Raw genomic sequence first — 19248 nt, 5'->3', positions numbered from 1 at the left:
CTGCCATTGTCGGACGCGTACCCGCCCCGCTCCCCCGCCGCCGCCAGCGCGTACGCGTGCGTGTGGGAGAGAGAGGAAAAAGGCGTTCGCCACCGTATGCGCAGGTGGCGCGTGGTCAACAGAGCGACAGAAGGAGGAGGAGAAGAGAAGGGAGTCGACTCACGGCATCCAAGGGCTTCAGCGGATACGAATGAGGATGAGAACGGAGGGGCTGGAGCTGAGGAGGCCTACTGCGCACCACCACTCCTCGCCCACTGCCCCCCCCCCCCCTTCCCCCTGCTCTTCTGGAAGTTCAGAGGGTTGAAGGTATGGCGAGGAGGAGTGTGTGTGTGTGGGGGGGTGCCGCCTGCTTTGCGCGCATCCCCTGATGCTGGCACGGTGGGCGGCACGCATGCCCGTCTGCGCTTGCATTACTTTGCTTGTGCCTTTTTTTTCCTGCTGTCTCTCTCCCTCTCCTTGTGTCTGTGTGTGTGCCGTGCCGAGTGGACGGTACCCAACACCGGCGTGCACGTGCATCGCGTGCGAGCAATGCGAGAGAGAGAGAGGCGGAGGAGGACGTAAGGTGGGGCATTCGACCACGCGCACGCGCACGCACACGCACACGCGCCAAGCGCAGGGAGAAGGCTCTGTGAACCAACTAAACACGACTTACTCGCGAACGACGGCAACGAAGCGAACGACACAACTTAAAACGCTACTAGCGGGCACGATATCGTGACGGCCTGGTGACAGGGATGGGGCGCGCGCGTGAATGCGTCGACGGTGCTGAGAATAGCTATACGTGACCACACTGCGAGCAGGCCCAACAGCAGCGAAGAAGAACGGGAAGGGGGAAGACTTGAACAGCACCCAGCCTCACATATGCATACACACGGACGCCACTTAGCTGCTCCGCCAGCTCGGAAGGGACGGCGCTGCGACAACGCTTGTGCTATGGGTGACGCGTCGGTTCATTGATCCGTCTGCACGACGGCGGCGCGCCGCCGAAGGCGAGGCTGTGGAGCCGGCTTGCCGGGCCGGCGAGGGAAGTGCCGCCTTTGAGGCAGATCTCGATGACGTTGTCGCTAGCGGCGAGAAGCGCCGCACCGTCGCCGTTGACGGGTCCATTGTGGCGCTGCCGGGCTCGCCAGATTCGCGTTTGGCGCCCATGCCATACAGCAGCGGACCGCGGAAGACGGCGCCGCCCGCCTTCTTTTCGTACCGCCAATCAATGTCGCCCGTCTCAGGGTTCTGCACGTGCCAGTTAAGGCCTACGAAGTAGTCGTTGCTGCCGTCGCCGTCAACATCATGCACGACGCTGGAGGAAAGGCCCCACTGGTACGGGCGCATTGTCCGCGCTGCGGCCTTGAACACGTGCCGGTCCATGTCGCCTCCAGCCGCGAGCTCGCCTAAGCCCTGCTTCGTGTACTTCTTGCCTTGAGCCAAAGTCGGGGCGAGGTGCTTCGCATACAGCGTGTCATACGTCGCAGCGGCGTCGAGGCGAGCTTGGTGGATCGTCATGAACGGGTCCTCATACCGGTCTTTCTCAATAACATCCCACAGCGCCTTCTTGCGGGATTGCTGTGCTGCGGACAAGCTCGGTGCGGAGGCGGAGGCTGCGGCGGCCCGGTCAGCCGAGCTTCCTTGAAGGGTGGTTGAGTGCCCCGTGGCACCGCTTGCAGCTAGCTGCGACGCGGCAGGGTCGTCAAGCCGGTCCGCGTCCATGAAGCCGAACGCGTTAAGCTTCGGCGCACCACTCGACTCGACGGCACCGTGGCTGCGCTGCGAGCGCCGGCCAGACTCCTGTTGCTGGAGCATCTCCTGCCCCTCCCGCATCTCCACCTCATCCTTAAACTTCTCGATCAAGTCAAGATAGTGCGCCTTCTTCTGCTGAAGCAGCTCGCGCTCCTGCAGCTGGTATTCCGCCTGCCGGCGCGCGTGTGCTTCCAGTTGCCGCTGCCGAGCGAGCTGGTTGACCTCCTCTGCTGTGGCCCCACTGCGGCGCAGTTCGGCCGCCTCTTGGAGGATGGCGATGCGCACCGCCTTGGCCTGCTGCTTGCGCTCCTCTCGCATGGCCTCGTGCGCCTCGACAAGACGCTCGCGCTCCTTCTCCATCTCCATTGACGCCTTGAACCGAACCTGTGCTTGGTGTACACGTTCTACGTTACTCCGTAGCAGCGCCGTCCGCCGGCTCTCGTCGAACCGCGCACTCTGGTCCAGAAGCTTCTCATACAGCTTGGCTGCCGTGTCCAGCTTTTGCCCGTACGCCTCGTCTTTGGCGGCCTGCAGCTCCGCCCAGTGTTGCTGACCAGCAACGCCGAAACGATTCTTCACGTTGTGCTCAATATCAGCCATGCGCAAGGAAAGGTTGTGGTAGCGGTTTGCTTCCTCATCTGTGACCTCGGGCAGCTCCGCGGCGCTCAGCTCTGCTTCGCGCGCGGCCTTCTCCTTCGGACCGGCAAACCGATCCTCGCGCTGGCGCTCGTAGACCCACTGCATGTACGCCCCGGGCTCGCCACGCAGCGCGTCAGATATCTCACGTGACGCCTTCGCTTGCCTCTCTGCATTGCTGCTACGGTAGTCTGCGTCGATCTGCGACCACACGTCTCTCAGCCAGCGCAACCGCGCCTCCACGGCTGACTTCACCTCCAACGTGACGGCGGCCGTCCACTTGCCTTCGCTGCTGCTCTTCGCCTTGCGCTTGAAGGCATTCACGACCTCTGCCTTGTGCAACTTCGCCGCAACGCGAAAGGCGCGCTCCACCCGCTGGTCGAACGCGTCGAAGGACTGCTTCCGCCGCGTCTCCTTGACGTACTGATCGAAGCGCGAGTCCTGAAGGCGCTGCCAGCCTTCCATCGTGCTGAACTGCTCGGCGAGGCGCAGCCGACCGACGCTGATGCCACTCCGCACCTCACGCAACACGCCACTATGCTTGTACATGATGCCCGAGAGTGTGGGGTTGAGGTCGGGGCGGGGGGGGGTAGGTAGGTAGGTAGGTAGGTAGGTGGAGGGGCACCACTGAAAACAGCGTGAAGAGTGTGTAATAAATAAGCGGCGTAGAACGACGGGCCGCTTCACGTCTCGCGGATGGCACAGTGCCGCTGTGTGCGCGTAGGTGCGCATGATGTGGCACAGGGGGGTAAGGCGGAGAAAGGGGACGGTGACGTAGGCAAGCAGGGCGGTAGGCACAAAAGCAGAAGGCCGAGAGAAGTCCGAGGAGGACCAAGCGCATCGTCTGACGCCGCTCCGTTCCTCCTCTACTCAGCAGCCGTTGACGACTAGCAAAGAAGAGACGCGGACGCGCGCGTGCGCGCGCACACACACACACACACACACACACACACAAGGATGTTCCAACAAGCAGCCGCGATACGGATGCAGCGGAGGTGCCAGCTGTGTGCAACGACAAATCAACTCATTTTTTTGTTGGAGGGGAAGGAGGGGGGGGGAGTAGACGAACACGTCACGCCATCCGCGGTACAGGAGAGGCTTGGGTGGGCCGCCGAGAAGGCGGAGAGGTTAGAGGACGGGAGGGAGGTAAAGTCCGTCTACAACGGTGCGTGAAGGTTCTATTCGGTTCCTGTTGACAGTTCTACGAGCGACGTGGTCATGGCTCTCAGTGCGGGCAATCCTGTATGTGAAAGGCAGAAAAAGGGCGTAGGGAGGGAAGGAGATGGAGGAGAGAGGGCTGGGCATACACATACACAGAGGAGATGTTCAGGCGCAGGTCAGTGAGTGCGTTGCGTCTCTACGTGCGTGTGTGTGTGTGTGTCGCCATCACGGACGGACTGTTCCCGTTATTGGGAGGAGGGTAGCAGTGAGCCAAACAACACAAGGGGAGAGCAAGAGGATGATGATAAAGAGAAGGGAAGGGGGGGGGAGAGGGGCATGGAACAATGCGGCGCATGTACATCATGAATAGCACTGACACGAAAGACTGGCGAGTAGAAGGGGGGGAGGGGAGGGAGGGAGGGAGATGATGGTAAAAGTGTGGGGAGGAGAGGAGCGGAGAATTTAACACCAACACCACCACGTTGAGACACACGTACAGGGCATCTGCTCCCTTGCGAGTACATCACAGGCACAAGAAGACACGAGGGGCTTTCCCCTCCCTCCCTCCTTCGACGCTCGAGCAGGGGGTGGGTGGGGGGCGAACAACGGATAAGAGACAAGCGGCGGCGATGGATACAGGGAAGAGGGGTGTGGGGGCGCACCCAACACAAAGAGCAAAGAAGCGAGGAGACAGCAGCGAGTGCCACAGACAAATATACCCAAACAACAACGGACGCGTGTGCGTGTGTGTGTGTGTGTGTGGGCGGGGAAGGAGGCCGGAGATGCGCCCATGAACTCACTTCACGGCCCCCATGCAACTCAAACCAGTGCCGGTGAGTCAGGTTTGAGGGGAGGGGGCAAACCAGGGCGATCGAAACTCTTTCCACCAAACCACACCCACCACCACCACCACCACCTGTGCGAGAGTGAGACGGAACTGTGGAGAGCGCAGAACAAGAACAAGAGGGCGGAGAGGAACGCCGGCTTAACCGCGCGCACGGGCACGCGGCAATCCGGGCCATGGCCAACAACCACATAACCCGCCTCCTCCTTTCGTGCTCATGCGCATGCGCGCCTGCGCACACCGCTGTCACAGTGTCGACGGCGCTGAGGCGTCCCAGCGGAGGTTGTAGGTGCCCCTCGACTTCATCTCCGTCATTGGCTGCGGCGGCGGCACCCAAGTCGACGAGCCCAGCTCCGCTGCCACGGAGTCGATGTTCTGCTTCTCTTCATCGGACAATAGCTGGTAGGCAGAGGTGCTGCGCACCGTGGCGAAGCCCGAAACGGCCGTCAAGAGCGCGATTTCCTCGAGCAGCGATGCCTGGTACTTGCGTGCCAGGTGGTAGAGGGAGCAGCAGGTCTGGTAGTTCACCACCTCTCGAGCAACGGCGGCCTCGCAGAGCGCCTGCAGCTCTGAGAGGCCTAGCTGATGCGCGCCGAGCATCACCTCGAACGCGGTCTCGGACGGCGCGTGAAGCTGCTGGGTGTAGAGGTAGCGCAGGATGGGCTGCACAGCCAAGAGCGGCAAGGGCACTGGCCCGATGAGTACAGTCCTCTTCGACGAGCTCGTGAGGAGCGCAAGCAGCGAGGCGGCTGCTGCCGTGCTCAGTTTCGCTGCCAGTGGGCCCACACGGTTGGACAACGCGCCACCGCTCACGGGCCCGCCGCTTACGGTGCGGTAGAGCGGCCGTAGCAGCTCGGTGAAGAGATCGCTAGCAGCCAGTAGGATGCAGGCATGCAGCACATGCGCGGAGTGCGCCTGTGTATGCGGGTCCACGACTAGCATGGTAGTGTTGGCGCCAATGGACGGCGCGCTGAGAAGCGCGGCCATGTCGCTGCGCAACTGCTCGGTGCTCCGCTGCCGTGCCAGCCGCACCTGCTCCCGATCGCCCGCCAGTAGACTCGCGCAGAGAGCAGCCAGGGGAGCTAGCTCGTAGGCCTCACCGGCTGCCTTGACGATCTCCAGCGTCTGCACCAAACGCGCTCGGTACTCGATCGTGAAGCTGCTCGCACTGGCGCTCGCGGCAGGACGGCTACCATTCGCCTCGGCACCGTCACCGCCGTCCTCGTCCTTCTCCTCCAGCAGCACGCGGTACTTGGCCTTCAGGCCACCCCAGTAGACGTAGTCGACGAGACACTGCAGGGCATCGGCTGTGAGCGGCTGTGCTAAGCCAGGGACGCGCGGCGTGCCGTTCGTGAAGTATACGGGCAGCCCGCCTGCCCCGCCAGCCGAGGCGCCTGCCGGTGCAGTGTTATCCTTGCCGGCAGACGATGAGTCGACTGCCCTTGCACCCCCGCCACGCTGTCCCTCGGAAACCTGCTCCAAGAGTGCGTCCACCTCATCGCGGCCCCTGCTTGACGAAGTGCGGTTCTGCTGCTGCTGCTGCTGCTGTCCTGGTGTTCTGGCGGTAGACAAGGCGCCACCACTTCCGCAGCTGTACAGCTCCGTGCGACAACCCTCGAGCTGCTTGAGGAGGAGCGGCGCACGCTGATGCAGAATGGCGCGATGCAGACCAGCTATCGGCACATCCTCTTCCCCAGTCTTCACCTGCTGCTGCTGTTGCTGCAGCCCACCGTCCTCTCTGGCCGCCCCTGCAGCCCACGGAGCTTGCAGCTGCGCAACGGCAGACGCCACATCTTCGCCGCCGTACGTGCCAGCATACACGTAGCAGTCAAACGGTGTGCCTCGTTGCTGCTCCCGCAACTGCTGAAGCTTCAGTCGAAGCCGCTGAGCACCTCCGTCGCCGCCGCTGGTGGCTACCGCGGCCTGATCGTTCTCCGAGACGTAGCCATCAGCTGCCAGAAAGCGCACCATCGAGTTCGTTGCCGGCTCCGCCCCACACACACCGCCGAAAACGTAGACGAAGCCGCCCGTCAGCGCAGCCGCAAAGCTCTTCTTGTGCGGCTGCACAATGGACACGTTGCCCATCGCCACCGGAATCCAACACGGTGCGCCGGCCGCGTTGCCGACCAGCGGCAGCACCACGGCAAAATGCGTGAACTTGCCTGTGATGCGCTCGTTCAAACTCCCACCGCTGCAGCCGCCAACGAGCAACAGCGCCTCACCGCACACAAAGATGGCGTGCTTCTCGCGTGGAATGGCGTCGGCGGTGCCGCCCCGGTGCACGCAGTGCCACTCTCCCGTGTGCAGCTGCACGGACCACGTATCGGTGAGCACCTCCGACGTCCCTGAGCCGCCGTTAATGTACATAGTGTTTCCTCTGATGCACGCAGCGTGGTAGGCGCGCGTGGCAGGGCGGGTGCGCACTGTCTGCTGACCCTCCGCATTTGCGTCTTCGCCTGGCTTCTCTATGTTCGGAGCTGCCGCCACCTGCTCAGGAAGAGAGGGGCGGTGCTCCTTTGCTGCCCGCACTCGCCGTCGCCACCGGTAGCTGTTCAGCGAGAAAACATACACGTCCGAGCCGCTCGCAAGTGTCGCAGCTGCCGTCGTCGCGGCTACCACGTTCCCGGTGCCGGAGCCGCGCCGTGTGCGCTGGCGTGACTCGCTCGTTGTTTTGCCTCCGTACAGGTAAAGCCGATCGTCCTGCAGCACCATCGTATGCCCGAAGCGCGGCCCGGGTTCGTTGCGGTTCTCCGCCGACCCATCCCGCTGCCCGTCCCACACACAGCGCCAATGGTGTGTGTGCAGGTCGTAAACGTGCATGTCGTTCAGCACTGCACCGCCGTGCTGCGCGACGCCACCGCTGATGACGAGGTACCGCCCATCATAGGCGCAGGCGGCGTGACTGTGGCGCGCCACCGGGGCCTCTGACAAGGTATAGAGAGGCTCCCAGGAAATGGTGGTCGTGTTGAAGGCCATGAGCGACGTCGTCTCCTCGCCATGGAGATCGAGGCCGCCGAAGAGAAGCATCGTGTCGGGCGTGACAGGAGTGAGGGTGTGGCCCAACCGCGCAGTTGGTGTGAGCCCGACCGGGCGGAGATATCGAGCACACATAATCGGCAGAAAGTTCACCTCGCGCGGTGCCTCGGGCATCGATGACACCGCTGTGGCAACGGCAACAGCAGCAGAAACGGCAGGGACGGCCTTCGACAGTCGGTTCTCATTGCCGCCGGCGGAGGCGTCACTTGACGTGGGCCATGGGAGCACATCAGCGAGAACGGACGAGGGGGCCCCTTCGCCCAGATTCCCGCCGACCCCCGTAACACTGCTGCCGCCAGTTCGCGAGCCGCGAGCTCCTAGGCTGGGCAGTGGAGGGAGAGGTGACTGAGACGTCAGCGGCGGTTCCGGTGCCCCCGCATCCGCAGCGGCGTTGGCACGGGAGGGAGAAGCAGGCAGGGCGGCCTTTCGCGGTGACGAGGACAGCAGTGGTGGCAACGGGGCAGGGGCGGCTGCACCGTTGCTGTCGCCCAGGGGTGTCAGTCGCACACCAAGCGGCGTGGCGGACAGGCGCTGCGAGCTAAGTTGCGCATCTGTGAGCCCTGTATCGGCTGCGCTGTACGTGGAAAAGTTGATGGGGGCTAGCGATCTCGATGCGGCGGCAGTGGGGCTTGAACGGTTTCCCGGGCGGCTCGCGACACTTAGGCGATGGCGTGGCGTTGTGTTTCTACTTGCGCCCCCCTCGCCGGCGCCGACACGGTGAGGCAGGCTAGGTGCCGCATGGGCACTGCGCTGCGGATCCTTGAGCCCACTCGTCCCGCCAACAACACCGCGGCGCACCGAGACCTCACTGTACGGACGCGCGTTCGCGGTGTCGCTGCTACCCGTGACTGTGCCGCCGACATCCTTCAGCTCCGCTAAGAGAGCCGCAATGTCGCGCCCATCGACCTCGTCATCCATGGGGTGTAGATACTTGTTCGCCTGCATTGCCGTCGCTGTATCGCTGGTGGCGTTGGAGAATGTTGGCGTATGGTGCGCTCTCCGTGCGTGTATGGATGTGCAGGCCTCGAGGAGAAAGGTTGTTTGCTCACGTCTAGGGCAGCAGCAGATTTGTATAGAGAGCGCTGCAGCTGCGTCAGAGAAGGTTGAATGCGGGCGGGATGGGCAGAGGGCGCGTGCACCGGTGCATGTCCCCTCTCACGCAATGTACGGCTTCCTTTTTGGATCGGAGCCTCGCACATCCGTTTTTGGGAAAGATGTTGTGTGCGCGCGTGTGCATGTGCGATCGAAGTCGTGGAGTAAGGAAGATGTCAGAGAGCAAGGAAGTGAGGGAGGAAGGGGGCACACGGGCCCATTGACGCAACCGCATGCGCACATCCACGCACACGTGCATTAGCGGCAGGAAGAGTTGCCGCAACGTGGAGGATGGGGGGGGGAGAGAGGGTGCCGGTGGGACGCCGAAGAGCACCATGATCTTCGGTAGGTGCTTCCTATACAGGCCTTGCTTACAGGACATCTGATGCTTCTTTGCGGTGAGCGGCTCTGCGCTTGCTCATGAAGTGCGGTTATGTGTGCGAGCCTGTGGCTGCGCCATGAGTGGCGCCCCGCTTAAGGACGAAGGAGAGGGAGAGAGGCTCCCTTTCTATTCCCCCCTTTTCGTCGTCGAAGGGCAAGAGAGGACGGCAACCATGGCGCACCTCGTCCTCCTTTTCTCGCCTCACCTCCGGCTCCTCACCACCCGCCACGATCCCTCGCGTGCGCAGTGGCCGCGACTCAGTCCAGTAGCAGACGCATTCCGTCAAAGACAACCTCGCACGGTGCACCAGGGACGACGCTGTCGCGGCTCTCTCCACCACCATCTCTGACACCGAGCAGCCTCGCCAGTCGTGCTCCTGCTGCCGACGACTTCTGTGCGTCATCGCTAGCGCCCCCTCCTCTACTGCCTTGCTCGTACATGACACCCGCCGTCCACACAACCAACACGCGACCCGCGCCGGGGGAGAGGACGTCTTCGACGGCGTCAGTCATACCGAGTGTGTCTAGCCAGCGCCACACGAGATCAAGTTTCTTGTCACTGGCGCAGCCCGTCTTGTCGCTGTCGCTACAACTGCTGCTGCAGGCGCTGTCTCTGATCTCTTCGAGGCTTACCGATGGTTGCGCGATGCGTGATGCTTCTGCTGCTGCCTCGCGGTGTCGTCCCGATGTGTTGGTCACGGGTACACACGTCACGCGGAGGCATGCACGGCGCCAGAACACTTCCTGCTCGCCACCGGAAAAGACGGCGACGCAGGTTAGCACTGGCGGTGCTGGGATGTTACCCAACACTGAGCTTGTTCCGTTGACTTGGCTGAGGGGAGCATCATGATAGCTGCTGCTGACAGAGAGCATCGCGGGTGGCGTCTCGGCGTCTGTGGGAGACATGTTTGGCTCGGTGCACGAGTAGGGCAGAGCATTACAACTACCGCCGACGATGTCGAGAGCCTGTACAGGGTTCGTGCTCCAGGTGCTGCTAGCCCCTCTCCGATCGAAAAAGAATTGCCGCTGCGAGTGCAGCTGCGGTTGCCACGCAGGGTGTTCGTAAGCGCATGTGCTGCCACTACTAGTGGCGATGGCGGAGAAACCGCCTCCGGTGATCGGCGCGGCTGTCGACCACGGCGCACTCACCTGCATCGAAGAGAACACAGGCGCGTCGAGCCTGTCAGCGAAGGCAGGGGGGGGGGGACGGCGGCGGCGGCGGCGGCGATGGCTGATGCTCAAGGAAACGCGCCCGGCTGGCGTCAGGTGGTGGTGGTGGTGGTGGGGGAATCTGATGCTGACATGCGACTCGGACTCCGACGGCGGAGGGCGGAGGTACTCTTTGCTGAGACTTTCGGCGGTGTGGTGGCACGGAGGAGGGGATAGGCGCGACGAGGTTTCCATTGTGGCCGTGCGCATGAGAGGCCCGCGAGGTCCCGCTGACGTGCCTAGGGGAACTGTGCGGCTGGGCGGCGACAGAGACGTTAACAGCGCAGACGACGCGCTTACGGAGGACAGCGCTGCAACGCCGCCGGGGGTGGAGATGGGGGTGAGTGTTATCGTTGAGGTCAGGGACTTCATAGGGGGCGCCTACCGCAGCTACATCAAATTCTCCGTCGTCAGCCGCTACGGATGGCACGTATCTGGTGGCCTCCTTCGGAGCTGCTTCTTGGCGCCGGTCTTCTTCTACCGCTTGTCGCTGCACCGCCTCGCGCGTCGGGTGCTGCGAATGACGAGTAAGAGCACAACACGCGCGTCACCGCACGCTCCTGAAGGGGGTGGGTGTGAGGGAAAGAGGACGCTGGTGCCGATACTCGCAGCTGTGGAGCACGTGCGCGTGCTTGTATGTTCGCTCTCTCTCTCTCTCTGCGCTGGAGGTAGATGGCGGTGTGGGGTGGTGCGCGCGCGCGTGTGTGTGTGTGTGGGGGGGGGCAACGAAACGTCAGGGATGCGGACACAAGGACATCGGGGCAGGGGGACGTAGTGGTGGTGGTGGTGGTGGTAGTGATCTGTCAGGGGTAGTGCACACGGCGCACATAACAGTGGAGGTGACTGCAAAAAAAAAAATAAGAACGTGAAGAATACCGATAGCAGAAGCGGCAGCAGCAGCAGCAGAGTTGCTAGTAAGGGGTGATGAGGATAAGATGGGAGAAAGTGTCGGGAGGGAGAGATGCAGCGCAGAAGAAGCTTCATGCTTCAGTGAGAAGCCAATCATGTTTATGAGTGCACTGCACTCCCTAATGTGGGACGGAATGGCACACCACAGACATAGACATGTTGCGCATCGCGCAAGCGCCTGCTGATCGCACATGCGTGAGCTCCCTCGCTGTTTCGCATGCCCCTAGGCCCCTTCCTCGCCTCTCCGCGCTCCCTCGCGGCCTCCTCTGAGAACCCGTTACCCTCACCCGAGTGACCCCTTCCTCCCCCTCCCTCCATTCCGTGGCATCGGCCCCCGCATCGGCCAAGGAGGGTGGAGGAGAAGGAGGCGCGACGAGAAAAACGGACTGACGTGTCTCAGTGCACAAATCGAGTGAGACGAGAAGAGAGAGAGAGACTGTTTGGGGGTTGTATGAGTCGTCAAGAGGGGTTTCTCCCGTGTGCGCACACATTCAAGGCTCAGCCGTCCCCATGTGAACAGCATTGCACACGCACACACACACACACACACACACGAGCAAGACTGACAGGGGCTGGATTAAGAAATGGAAGGCTATGAGAAAGAGAGGTGAGATGAAGGGAGAGAGGGAGGTGCGCGTGAGTTTTGTGCACAGTAACGGTGCTGCTAGGTAGGGAGGGGGAAGAGCCGGAGGCACGCAGTCGTCCTCGGTGTGCGCCCGCCCCTCCCTTTCCCCTCCCTTTCCCCTCAGCTTCCCCCAGCCCCTGTCCTCTCTCTGTTTTTCACCGGCCGACTCGGCAACACCTTCGTCGGCGTCTCACTCACAGGCACGCACATGGACAGAAGGCGCTGCTTTCGGCCTCTTCGTGTGTCTTACCCCCACCTCCACACACCCCAGCTCTCCCCAATCTGATCGCAGTCAATGACGATGATGGCGCACCGACGAATACAGCACAAGCACGTACGCAGACACACGTCCGTGCCACACACACACACACATGAACATACATACATACATATATTGAAGGGAAGGGAGGGGAGATTCTCTTACCGCAACGCTTTCACCGCCAAGAGCAGTGACACGAAACGAGGAGCAATGTAATGCGATGCGATGAGGATACAGGGGGGGGCGGAGGGGACGCGACATCGCAGCCCACAGACCATTCCACTGTGTGTGTGCGCGCGAAAGAGAGAGAGCGAGAAGAATACGAGACGGACCTACACGCGCGGAAGCTGTGCGGTAGGTATTGTATGAAGGAGGGCCGCGCTCAGCAGACGCAGTAGCCTCCTCCTCCTCTGGCACTCACGCTGCTTCCACAACACCCGCGCAGCTTTGAGGCGGGAAGGGGGGGGGGGAACCTGCGTGGGATGTTGATGGTACACGCTGTGAGACGACGGCGAAATTACAGTTCACGAAGTCTTTCAACCAGGATGCACATGCATGGAGGGGGGGGGGGAGGAGGAGGACACGGAGGGGCGTGAAAGGCGGCGCACTACAGCCCATGCAATTTCTACCGCGGCGCGGCGCATGTCCTGTCTCACAGAGCTGCGGAAAACAAGTCTTGCAAGGCGCAAAGCCAGAGTAATCGCGTCGTCTACGCTGGATCACCCCCTCCCCGGTGGCTACCGTTGAACTCCCCGGCTCCGCCCTTTCCTTGTGCGTCTCTGCTGCCGCTACTGCGTCTTCTTTGCTTTTGGTGGCGACGAGGCGGGTGCAGCGGTTGTGGCGGCAACGGCACGGGGCACCCGCACCTTCGCCAGCGCTGTCGCTGCTGAATCGTCAGATGTTTTGCTCTTCTTCGCACTGACGCTCGCGTATCCGGGGGCCGGTGTCCCGTTGGCGGGCACAGCCGTGCTAGACGACGATGGACTCGCAGTTGCTGCAGCCTCCTGCGGCGCCGCACCCTTCGTGGTCGCTTGCCCCTGCCTGAGCGAGGCTTCTTGAATGTTGATGTAGCCCTCGAGAACGACCCCGATGAAGACAGCGCCGAGCGAGGCCCACTGCGCGCTGTGCACAGTGTGCCCATGTACCACAATGGAGAGGATGACACTGCCGCTCTTGCGCAGCAGCGTCATCGCCGTCAGCGCCAGCGTTCCAAAGACGGTGATTGTGTGGAAGATGAACAGCTGCCCAAGTGCGCTCAAGAGACTCATGAGGAACACGTCGTGGCGCGCCTCAGGGCAGTGCGCGAGGAAGGCGATAAAATGGGAGAGGTCGTGGAACGGAACGACCGACGTGGCCGAGACTCCGCGAGCGCGCTTCAGCCAAGCCACGAGTGCGCGACCAAGTGCGCCGTTCGACATGGGGAGGCTGCGCATCACCGAATTCGTGGCGTGGTGCGTGAACGACGCCAGCCAGCTCCAAGGCTGTTCCCCCAGCTCCAGTACGAAGAGAAGCGATAGGGCACACAAGACTGAGGCGAGGTTCGTCCGCATCATGAGCGACACCCCATTCCACCGGTGCCGCTTGACGAGGATATCCTGGGTCGAGTTCGTGTAGCCGTCCATGAGCAGGCTGAGCAGGAGAAGCGCCATGCCAAGGAGAGATGACGAGGATGACGCCGCGCCGTGTTTTGCGCTCGATCCGCTGCTGCTCCTGCCGCCGCCGCCGGTGATGGTGGTGGTGGTGGCAGAGGATGCGTTGTCGGAGCTGTTGCTGCGACACTCCAGCAAAAAGAAGGCGATGACGCCGCCGGTGATGAGCAGGCACGACGCAATTTTCTTGGCTGGGTAACGCGCGCGGTACCACACAAAGCCGACAAACATGACGGGAAGCATCTTGCCCATCTTTGCGGTCAGCGCGACGGGGTAGGAGATGCGGCGCATGGCGGCGTAGCCGAGCGACGTGCCGAAGATGTTGGAAAAGCCCATGGCCAACATCTCCTGCACGTCTCGCCGACTCAACACGGTGCACTGATTCTGATCCAGTGCGTTCGATGCGTTCGCCTTAGCGCCACGCTGGCGGTCGGATCGCTGCTGGTAGTTCCGCATCGAGCGGCGCAGGAGACTATTCATACCCACGAGCGCTGCGCTCACGATGACCCCTGCCAACGTTTGCGTCAGACTGATGCCGTACACCGTGGACAGGTAGACGGCGTGCGGCTTGCCAGGCGGGGCATTCGACTTCGTTGCCGCCACCGCCGCGGCACGACGCGCGTCGTGAGCTGATGCTGCAGTGGCAGCCATCGAGGCAGCAAAGGCACTGTCAGCTATGAAGTAGGGTTTTGTGATGGCGCGTTCCTGCTTGATGGACCACCAACCAAAACACAGGTTGATACCCATCACACAGAGCAGCATCTGCGCGAGCAGCAGTATTTTTGAGGAGGCCCCAACCTTGACGGCAGCGACGGCCGACCGCGGCGGTGTCGGCAACGACTTCGTTCCGCGGCCATCTGCGCAGCCGCCTTCGAACGACATCAGCGAGCAGAAAAACAAGACAGCGGCGCGGCCCCGCGGCGTGACGGGAGATGGTAATGTGAGGAGTGTGCGAGAAGGGGGGGGGAGGGGAGAGGAAGCGAGCACACACACACACACACACACATGCACGGCAGGAGAAAGGGCGAGGATGGGCGCCGGCAAAGCCACCAACACGCACGCACAAAGTCTCCTCGCTCGTAAAACGGCACGCGCGCAAAAGGCGGGGAGATACAATTGAGGTCTTCAACTCAGGAACATGCCATACAAGACGACGACGCCCACGGTTGCGGCGGCCGTGGTATCACCGACGCACCAATGGTCACGCACCGATGAAGCCCAAAGTGGTGGCAGTGATGGTGTGATGCGGTGCACAGAGAGAACAGCAGCAGTGGCAGCGAAGCAACGGCCCCTGCTGCCTGCACGGCTGTCCCGTATATAACGACCAGGGGAGTCGGAAGGCACAAGCGAGGAGAGGGTCAAGAAGACGTTGGTCTGAGGCGGCGTATAGGGTTTCGCTGCCCTGGCGCGTGCGGATGCTGTGGGGAGGAGTCTACGACGAAACAGCGCTGTGCGAGGACTCCGCGTTTCTTCCTCTTTTGTCTTCCGGTCTGCGCGCGTGCAAGTTTGTGATATGTAGGCCCTTGATATGTATGCACAACGACGAAAGCAGAAAACAGCAGCGCGTCGCAGCTCACATCAGGCCGTGGGTGTGCAAGAGGGGGAGGGGGTTCCAGTGGACTCGGTCCGGAAGGCGGGGAAGAGCAGAAGAGGCACCGACGCGCAGAGAGTGGAGAAGCGACAAGCATAAAGGGTGCATCCGTAGGAAAAGGCGAGAAGGGGTGGACAGAGAGCAGTGCCGAGGCCGGCACCTTTGCCAGCGTCACGGCACGCGCATACGTCTTGTGAAAGTGCCAGGGGCGGGAGGGCGGGGCGGGGAGGTGACAGAGGGGGGGGGAAGGGGAGGGGAGGGGCGGGATGCGTATGCTCGTTTTCTGCGCTGCGCAAGTGGCGGCACCGTTGCACCTGCGGGGGCGCGTCTCGGTTTCTCAGCATTCGTGTCGCTGTCTCACGCTGGCGGAAGACGACGCACTACCCTGCTGAGTGAGAGACCGTCCCTCCCCTCCTTTCACGCATGCACATGTGCACGTACAGACCCGCAAGCCACACACTTTCCTTGCCCCTCTCTTCTTCCGCACGTTGTTCAACGAACAGTGCTGTCTGCCATCTCAGCGCAAGAACCACGACGGCACGTGCGAGGCTATCGCACCACTGTGCTGATGTACCTGCACGAGAGACAGACAATTATTGGCGATGAGTGTGGAGGAAGGAAAACGGCGGCGGCGCAGGCATGCTATGGACTGCCCCACACAGACACCTGGAAAGGAGACCCACGCGGGGGACGGCATCACGTTGATCACGCGTGCTTGGGAGATGGGTGAGAGTTGCTTCGATACGACACGACTGCTCTATGGAGGAGGCTCACGATGACACGACAACCGACTGCGACGACCGGCGAGCAAAGGAATACACACCGAGACACAATCTGGAAATGAAAACCGACCATCGCCGGCAGCGGCGTGCGCCACTGGGCGGCTTACAGCTTAGTCCAGTTGGAGCACACAGTGATGCCGCTCCGACCTCCCTCCCCCACCGTCGCTCAGGCACGCGCAAGTGAAGAGGTGCACAAACACACGACATGCCTGGCGTAGAGAGAGGGCGCGAGTGGCGTCACTCCTCTGGAGTCCGTGAAATGACCCACACACAGATTCACGTACAGGGCGAGAGGAGGACAGTGTGTGTTCGGCATCGCCAGCGGACAGCACGCCGTGCAAACCAAAAACCGGAGAAGGAGAAACAACACAAAACATCAAGACCGAGAGCATGAAGCGATAAATTGCTCATCATGCATGCGCGTCGTCAGCAGTACGGTTGGAGCGGGAAGGGTTGGGCAGCTGAAAACCGCACGACCGCATTCTCTTGCCCCACTTCCTTCTGCTGAGCCCTCGCACATATAAACGCGTGCACGCATGAACAGACGGGGATGAGAAAGGAAGAACAAGTTAGCATCGCGGGACGGAGAGAGAGAGAGAGAGACAAAGCGTTACGCCGCTGCTTCGCTCCCGTCCAATGTGAGCCAGTGTATACGCATGCTGCATCCTTCGACGTGCTCCGCCAAGAGGGACAGCAGTGAAGCAGCAGGAGAGCAGCGCAAGCGTGTGGTCGCGTCTGCCTCTAGAAGCTGACCTCAATGCCAAACCTCGCCTGCTCTCCGCGTGCCATGTGCATCCCCAGCGTGGCCGTCACCGTTTCGTAGAAGAGCGACGTGATGCCCGCTGCTAGTCGTCCGGCGTTGTTGTACCCCACCTTGAGCAAGGTTGGCATTCGTGGCATCCACGGTGTCACGTCGAGCACCGCCGCCGCCTCCAGGTCGACTTCACCATTGTGCAGGATCGATGCCGCGCTCATGCGTAATCGATCGCGGTCGAAGCCGACATTGACACCCACCAACGTGGGAAGCTGGCGCCAGTCGTACGAGGAGGCGATACGGGAACCATTCGTGCCGGCGCCATATCCACTCCCGCTCATGTCCAGCTGCGAGGCGGACAGATCCGATGCGTCGCGGCGCACGAGGGTATGGCTGGCCAGCGTCTGCACGAGCAAGAGACGAACTGTGATCGATGGGATGGCCACGTACGCCGGTGTCGCTGCGGCGCTGGAAGGCGAGGCGGCGTCGCCAGAGCCGCCGCTGCTGATACTGTGGCTCGGATACAAAAGGGAGGGCACACACGCGGTGCAGTGCGCCTCGTCGGCGGCGGAAACCAGCAGATCGCCTGGCAAAGTGGAGGCGTCCGACGGGGGTGCAGCAGGAGCCGTCACGACCCACTCCACGCCAGGGAGCGGCGTCGTCACGGACGACGCACGGTCGTTCTGCAACGAGATGCCGACGAGGGTGTCGCCCAGCGTGAGAGGGAGCTGCATGCCGCACGTCAGTGCCCACGGCGCTGCTGGCAACACGACGACCGGCTTGCCGTCAAGCATCCGCCTCGCCGCTCTCGATGCATCCGCGCCGCTGCCGCCAAACGGCACGCAAACGGCGGCGTCGAGTGTGTACTGATACCGGTGGCCCGCGTCACCGCCAGCAGTGCCGGCCACTTCGTCCTCGGAGAGCGAGGTGGAGTTCGTGGGTGACCTGGCGGCAGCAGCGGTAGCGGCAGACAGGGCACGGCTCACTCTCAACGCCGCAGGCCCAGCGCGGGCCCCGATGCTCTGTCGGTTGGCGGACCAGTTCGGGAGGGACATGTCAAGCTCTAGTTGCCCCCATGGCGCTGGGGTACGGGCAGTGTTGGTGCTGTGGGCTGTGGCCTCGCTTGCCGCCATCGTGAGGGGCCTGGTGAAGTCGGTGAAACGCAGGTACGACGGCGCTGGTTTCGCTACGGGGTGCATGACCACCGCCGCCGCCGTTGTAGCGGCCGCATTCGTGGCCGTTTCAGTGCTGTCACCCGCGCGTCTTTGTCCGATGGCTTCGTAGACCGACTCTCTCGTCGGGGGCAAGGCCGACAGCGCAGCCACCTCAGCCACGGCCCTTTCTGCACCCGTGGAGGTGCCAGTCCGGCCCGACGTGGATGACCGTACCGGCATATCAACACGCACGGCCGCTTCCATCTGCATGTGGCCCGTTGTGGAGAATGCCAGTGAGCCAGCGTGCGGGTCGCGCATCTGCACCGTGAAGTCGCCGTTCTCCTCAACGATAACAGACGACGAGGACGCGACGTGCCATGCCGGGCTGATAGGGGTGCCGACAACGGCGGCAGCCGCTGCTGCGTCGCTGCTCCGCGCTACTGGTCTGCCAGGAGCCGGCGTCTGGCGGGAGACGACAATGCGCTGCTGATCAGCACCGGCGTAGGGGGCGAAGTCGGCAAACGCGTTGCTGATACATTCCTCGATGTGCAGCCCGCGGAAGCCGCTCTGCCAGTACTCCTGTAGGGATGGCATTGCCCGCAGGTGATGACGGCGCTGCCGTCGCGGGGGGCTGCCGTCTCTGCTGCTGATTAGGACACCGGCGGAGTCGCCTTGCTTTAGGCTGGTATGAAGTTGACCGCCTAACGCCTTCTATGGAAGTATGTGTACGTGTATGGCGGTGAAGAGGGTGCGTTTTGGTTGGGTACAGTGACGACACTTGCCTGATGCGATACGTTACACGAGGCTTGAGGGGGGGGGAGGGTCGGGAGTGTGTCAACGGTATTGCGATGCTGCCGCTGTACGCGTGCGCATCACTCCGACTTGGTGTGCCTTCCTCGCTTTTTTTTCCTGCAGCGCTTGTGTTTGTGTGCGCGTGTCGTGTCTATGATGCAATGTGGTCTCACGTGCCAGTTCGGGGTGCGGCTGCACTTTGGTGTTGCCGTCACCAAGTCGATCATGAACGTGAGAAGAGGTGCATATACACACACGCACACACACACACACACACACACACACACACACAGGCACGATCATGCTCACGGGGTTGCGGAAGTGGAGCAGGGGGTGGGGGTGGCACGGGAGAACGCTGGCGATAGTGGTGATTTGCGGATGTGCGCGCACATGTGCGTGCATGCATCCACGCATGAGCTCGAAAAAGAGAACATCGTTGTCGGAGGGGTGGGGTGCGGTGGAATGGGGGAGGAGCCGATGCGCACACCCGCATGGAAACCAGCCTATAAGCGCGTGTGAACGGATGGCCAGAACGTGAGCGCCATCGACGGTGTGCACACGAGACACCGTTGTAGCGGCCCGAACTCGCTCTGCTCACCCCTCGTTCTCACACGGTGCCGCGCGCCTCTCCCCCTATTCG

The 19248-nt window shown here is 62.3% G+C and overlaps 5 protein-coding genes across 5 annotated transcripts; all 5 read right to left on the bottom strand.

Moving 5' to 3' along the window:
• Positions 1 to 882: 882 nt before the first annotated feature.
• Positions 883 to 3102, bottom strand: LMJF_22_1040 (conserved hypothetical protein; the record flags this gene model as incomplete). The annotated part of the gene is made up of 1 exon (XM_001683203.1): positions 883 to 3102. One exon carries the CDS (start codon positions 3100 to 3102, stop codon positions 883 to 885), a length of 2220 nt encoding a protein of 739 aa, XP_001683255.1.
• A 1519-nt stretch (positions 3103 to 4621) lies between these two features.
• On the bottom strand, positions 4622 to 8329 carry LMJF_22_1030 (conserved hypothetical protein; the record flags this gene model as incomplete). The annotated part of the gene is made up of 1 exon (XM_001683202.1): positions 4622 to 8329. The coding sequence occupies one exon, from the start codon at positions 8327 to 8329 to the stop codon at positions 4622 to 4624; it is 3708 nt and encodes a 1235-aa protein (XP_001683254.1).
• An 813-nt stretch (positions 8330 to 9142) lies between these two features.
• On the bottom strand, positions 9143 to 10465 carry LMJF_22_1020 (hypothetical protein; the record flags this gene model as incomplete). Its single annotated transcript, XM_001683201.1, has 1 exon — positions 9143 to 10465. The coding sequence occupies one exon, from the start codon at positions 10463 to 10465 to the stop codon at positions 9143 to 9145; it is 1323 nt and encodes a 440-aa protein (XP_001683253.1).
• Positions 10466 to 12674: 2209 nt separating this feature from the next.
• On the bottom strand, positions 12675 to 14417 carry LMJF_22_1010 (putative UDP-galactose transporter; the record flags this gene model as incomplete). The annotated part of the gene is made up of 1 exon (XM_001683200.1): positions 12675 to 14417. One exon carries the CDS (start codon positions 14415 to 14417, stop codon positions 12675 to 12677), a length of 1743 nt encoding a protein of 580 aa, XP_001683252.1.
• Positions 14418 to 16649: 2232 nt separating this feature from the next.
• On the bottom strand, positions 16650 to 18410 carry LMJF_22_1000 (conserved hypothetical protein; the record flags this gene model as incomplete). Its single annotated transcript, XM_001683199.1, has 1 exon — positions 16650 to 18410. One exon carries the CDS (start codon positions 18408 to 18410, stop codon positions 16650 to 16652), a length of 1761 nt encoding a protein of 586 aa, XP_001683251.1.
• Positions 18411 to 19248: the final 838 nt, after the last annotated feature.

This window comes from Leishmania major, chromosome 22 (assembly GCF_000002725.2).
Source record: "Leishmania major strain Friedlin complete genome, chromosome 22".
NCBI classification, from domain to species: domain Eukaryota; phylum Euglenozoa; class Kinetoplastea; order Trypanosomatida; family Trypanosomatidae; genus Leishmania; species Leishmania major.
The sequence above is the reverse complement of the archived record's forward strand: the minus strand, read 5'-3'. Positions and strand labels throughout refer to the sequence as shown.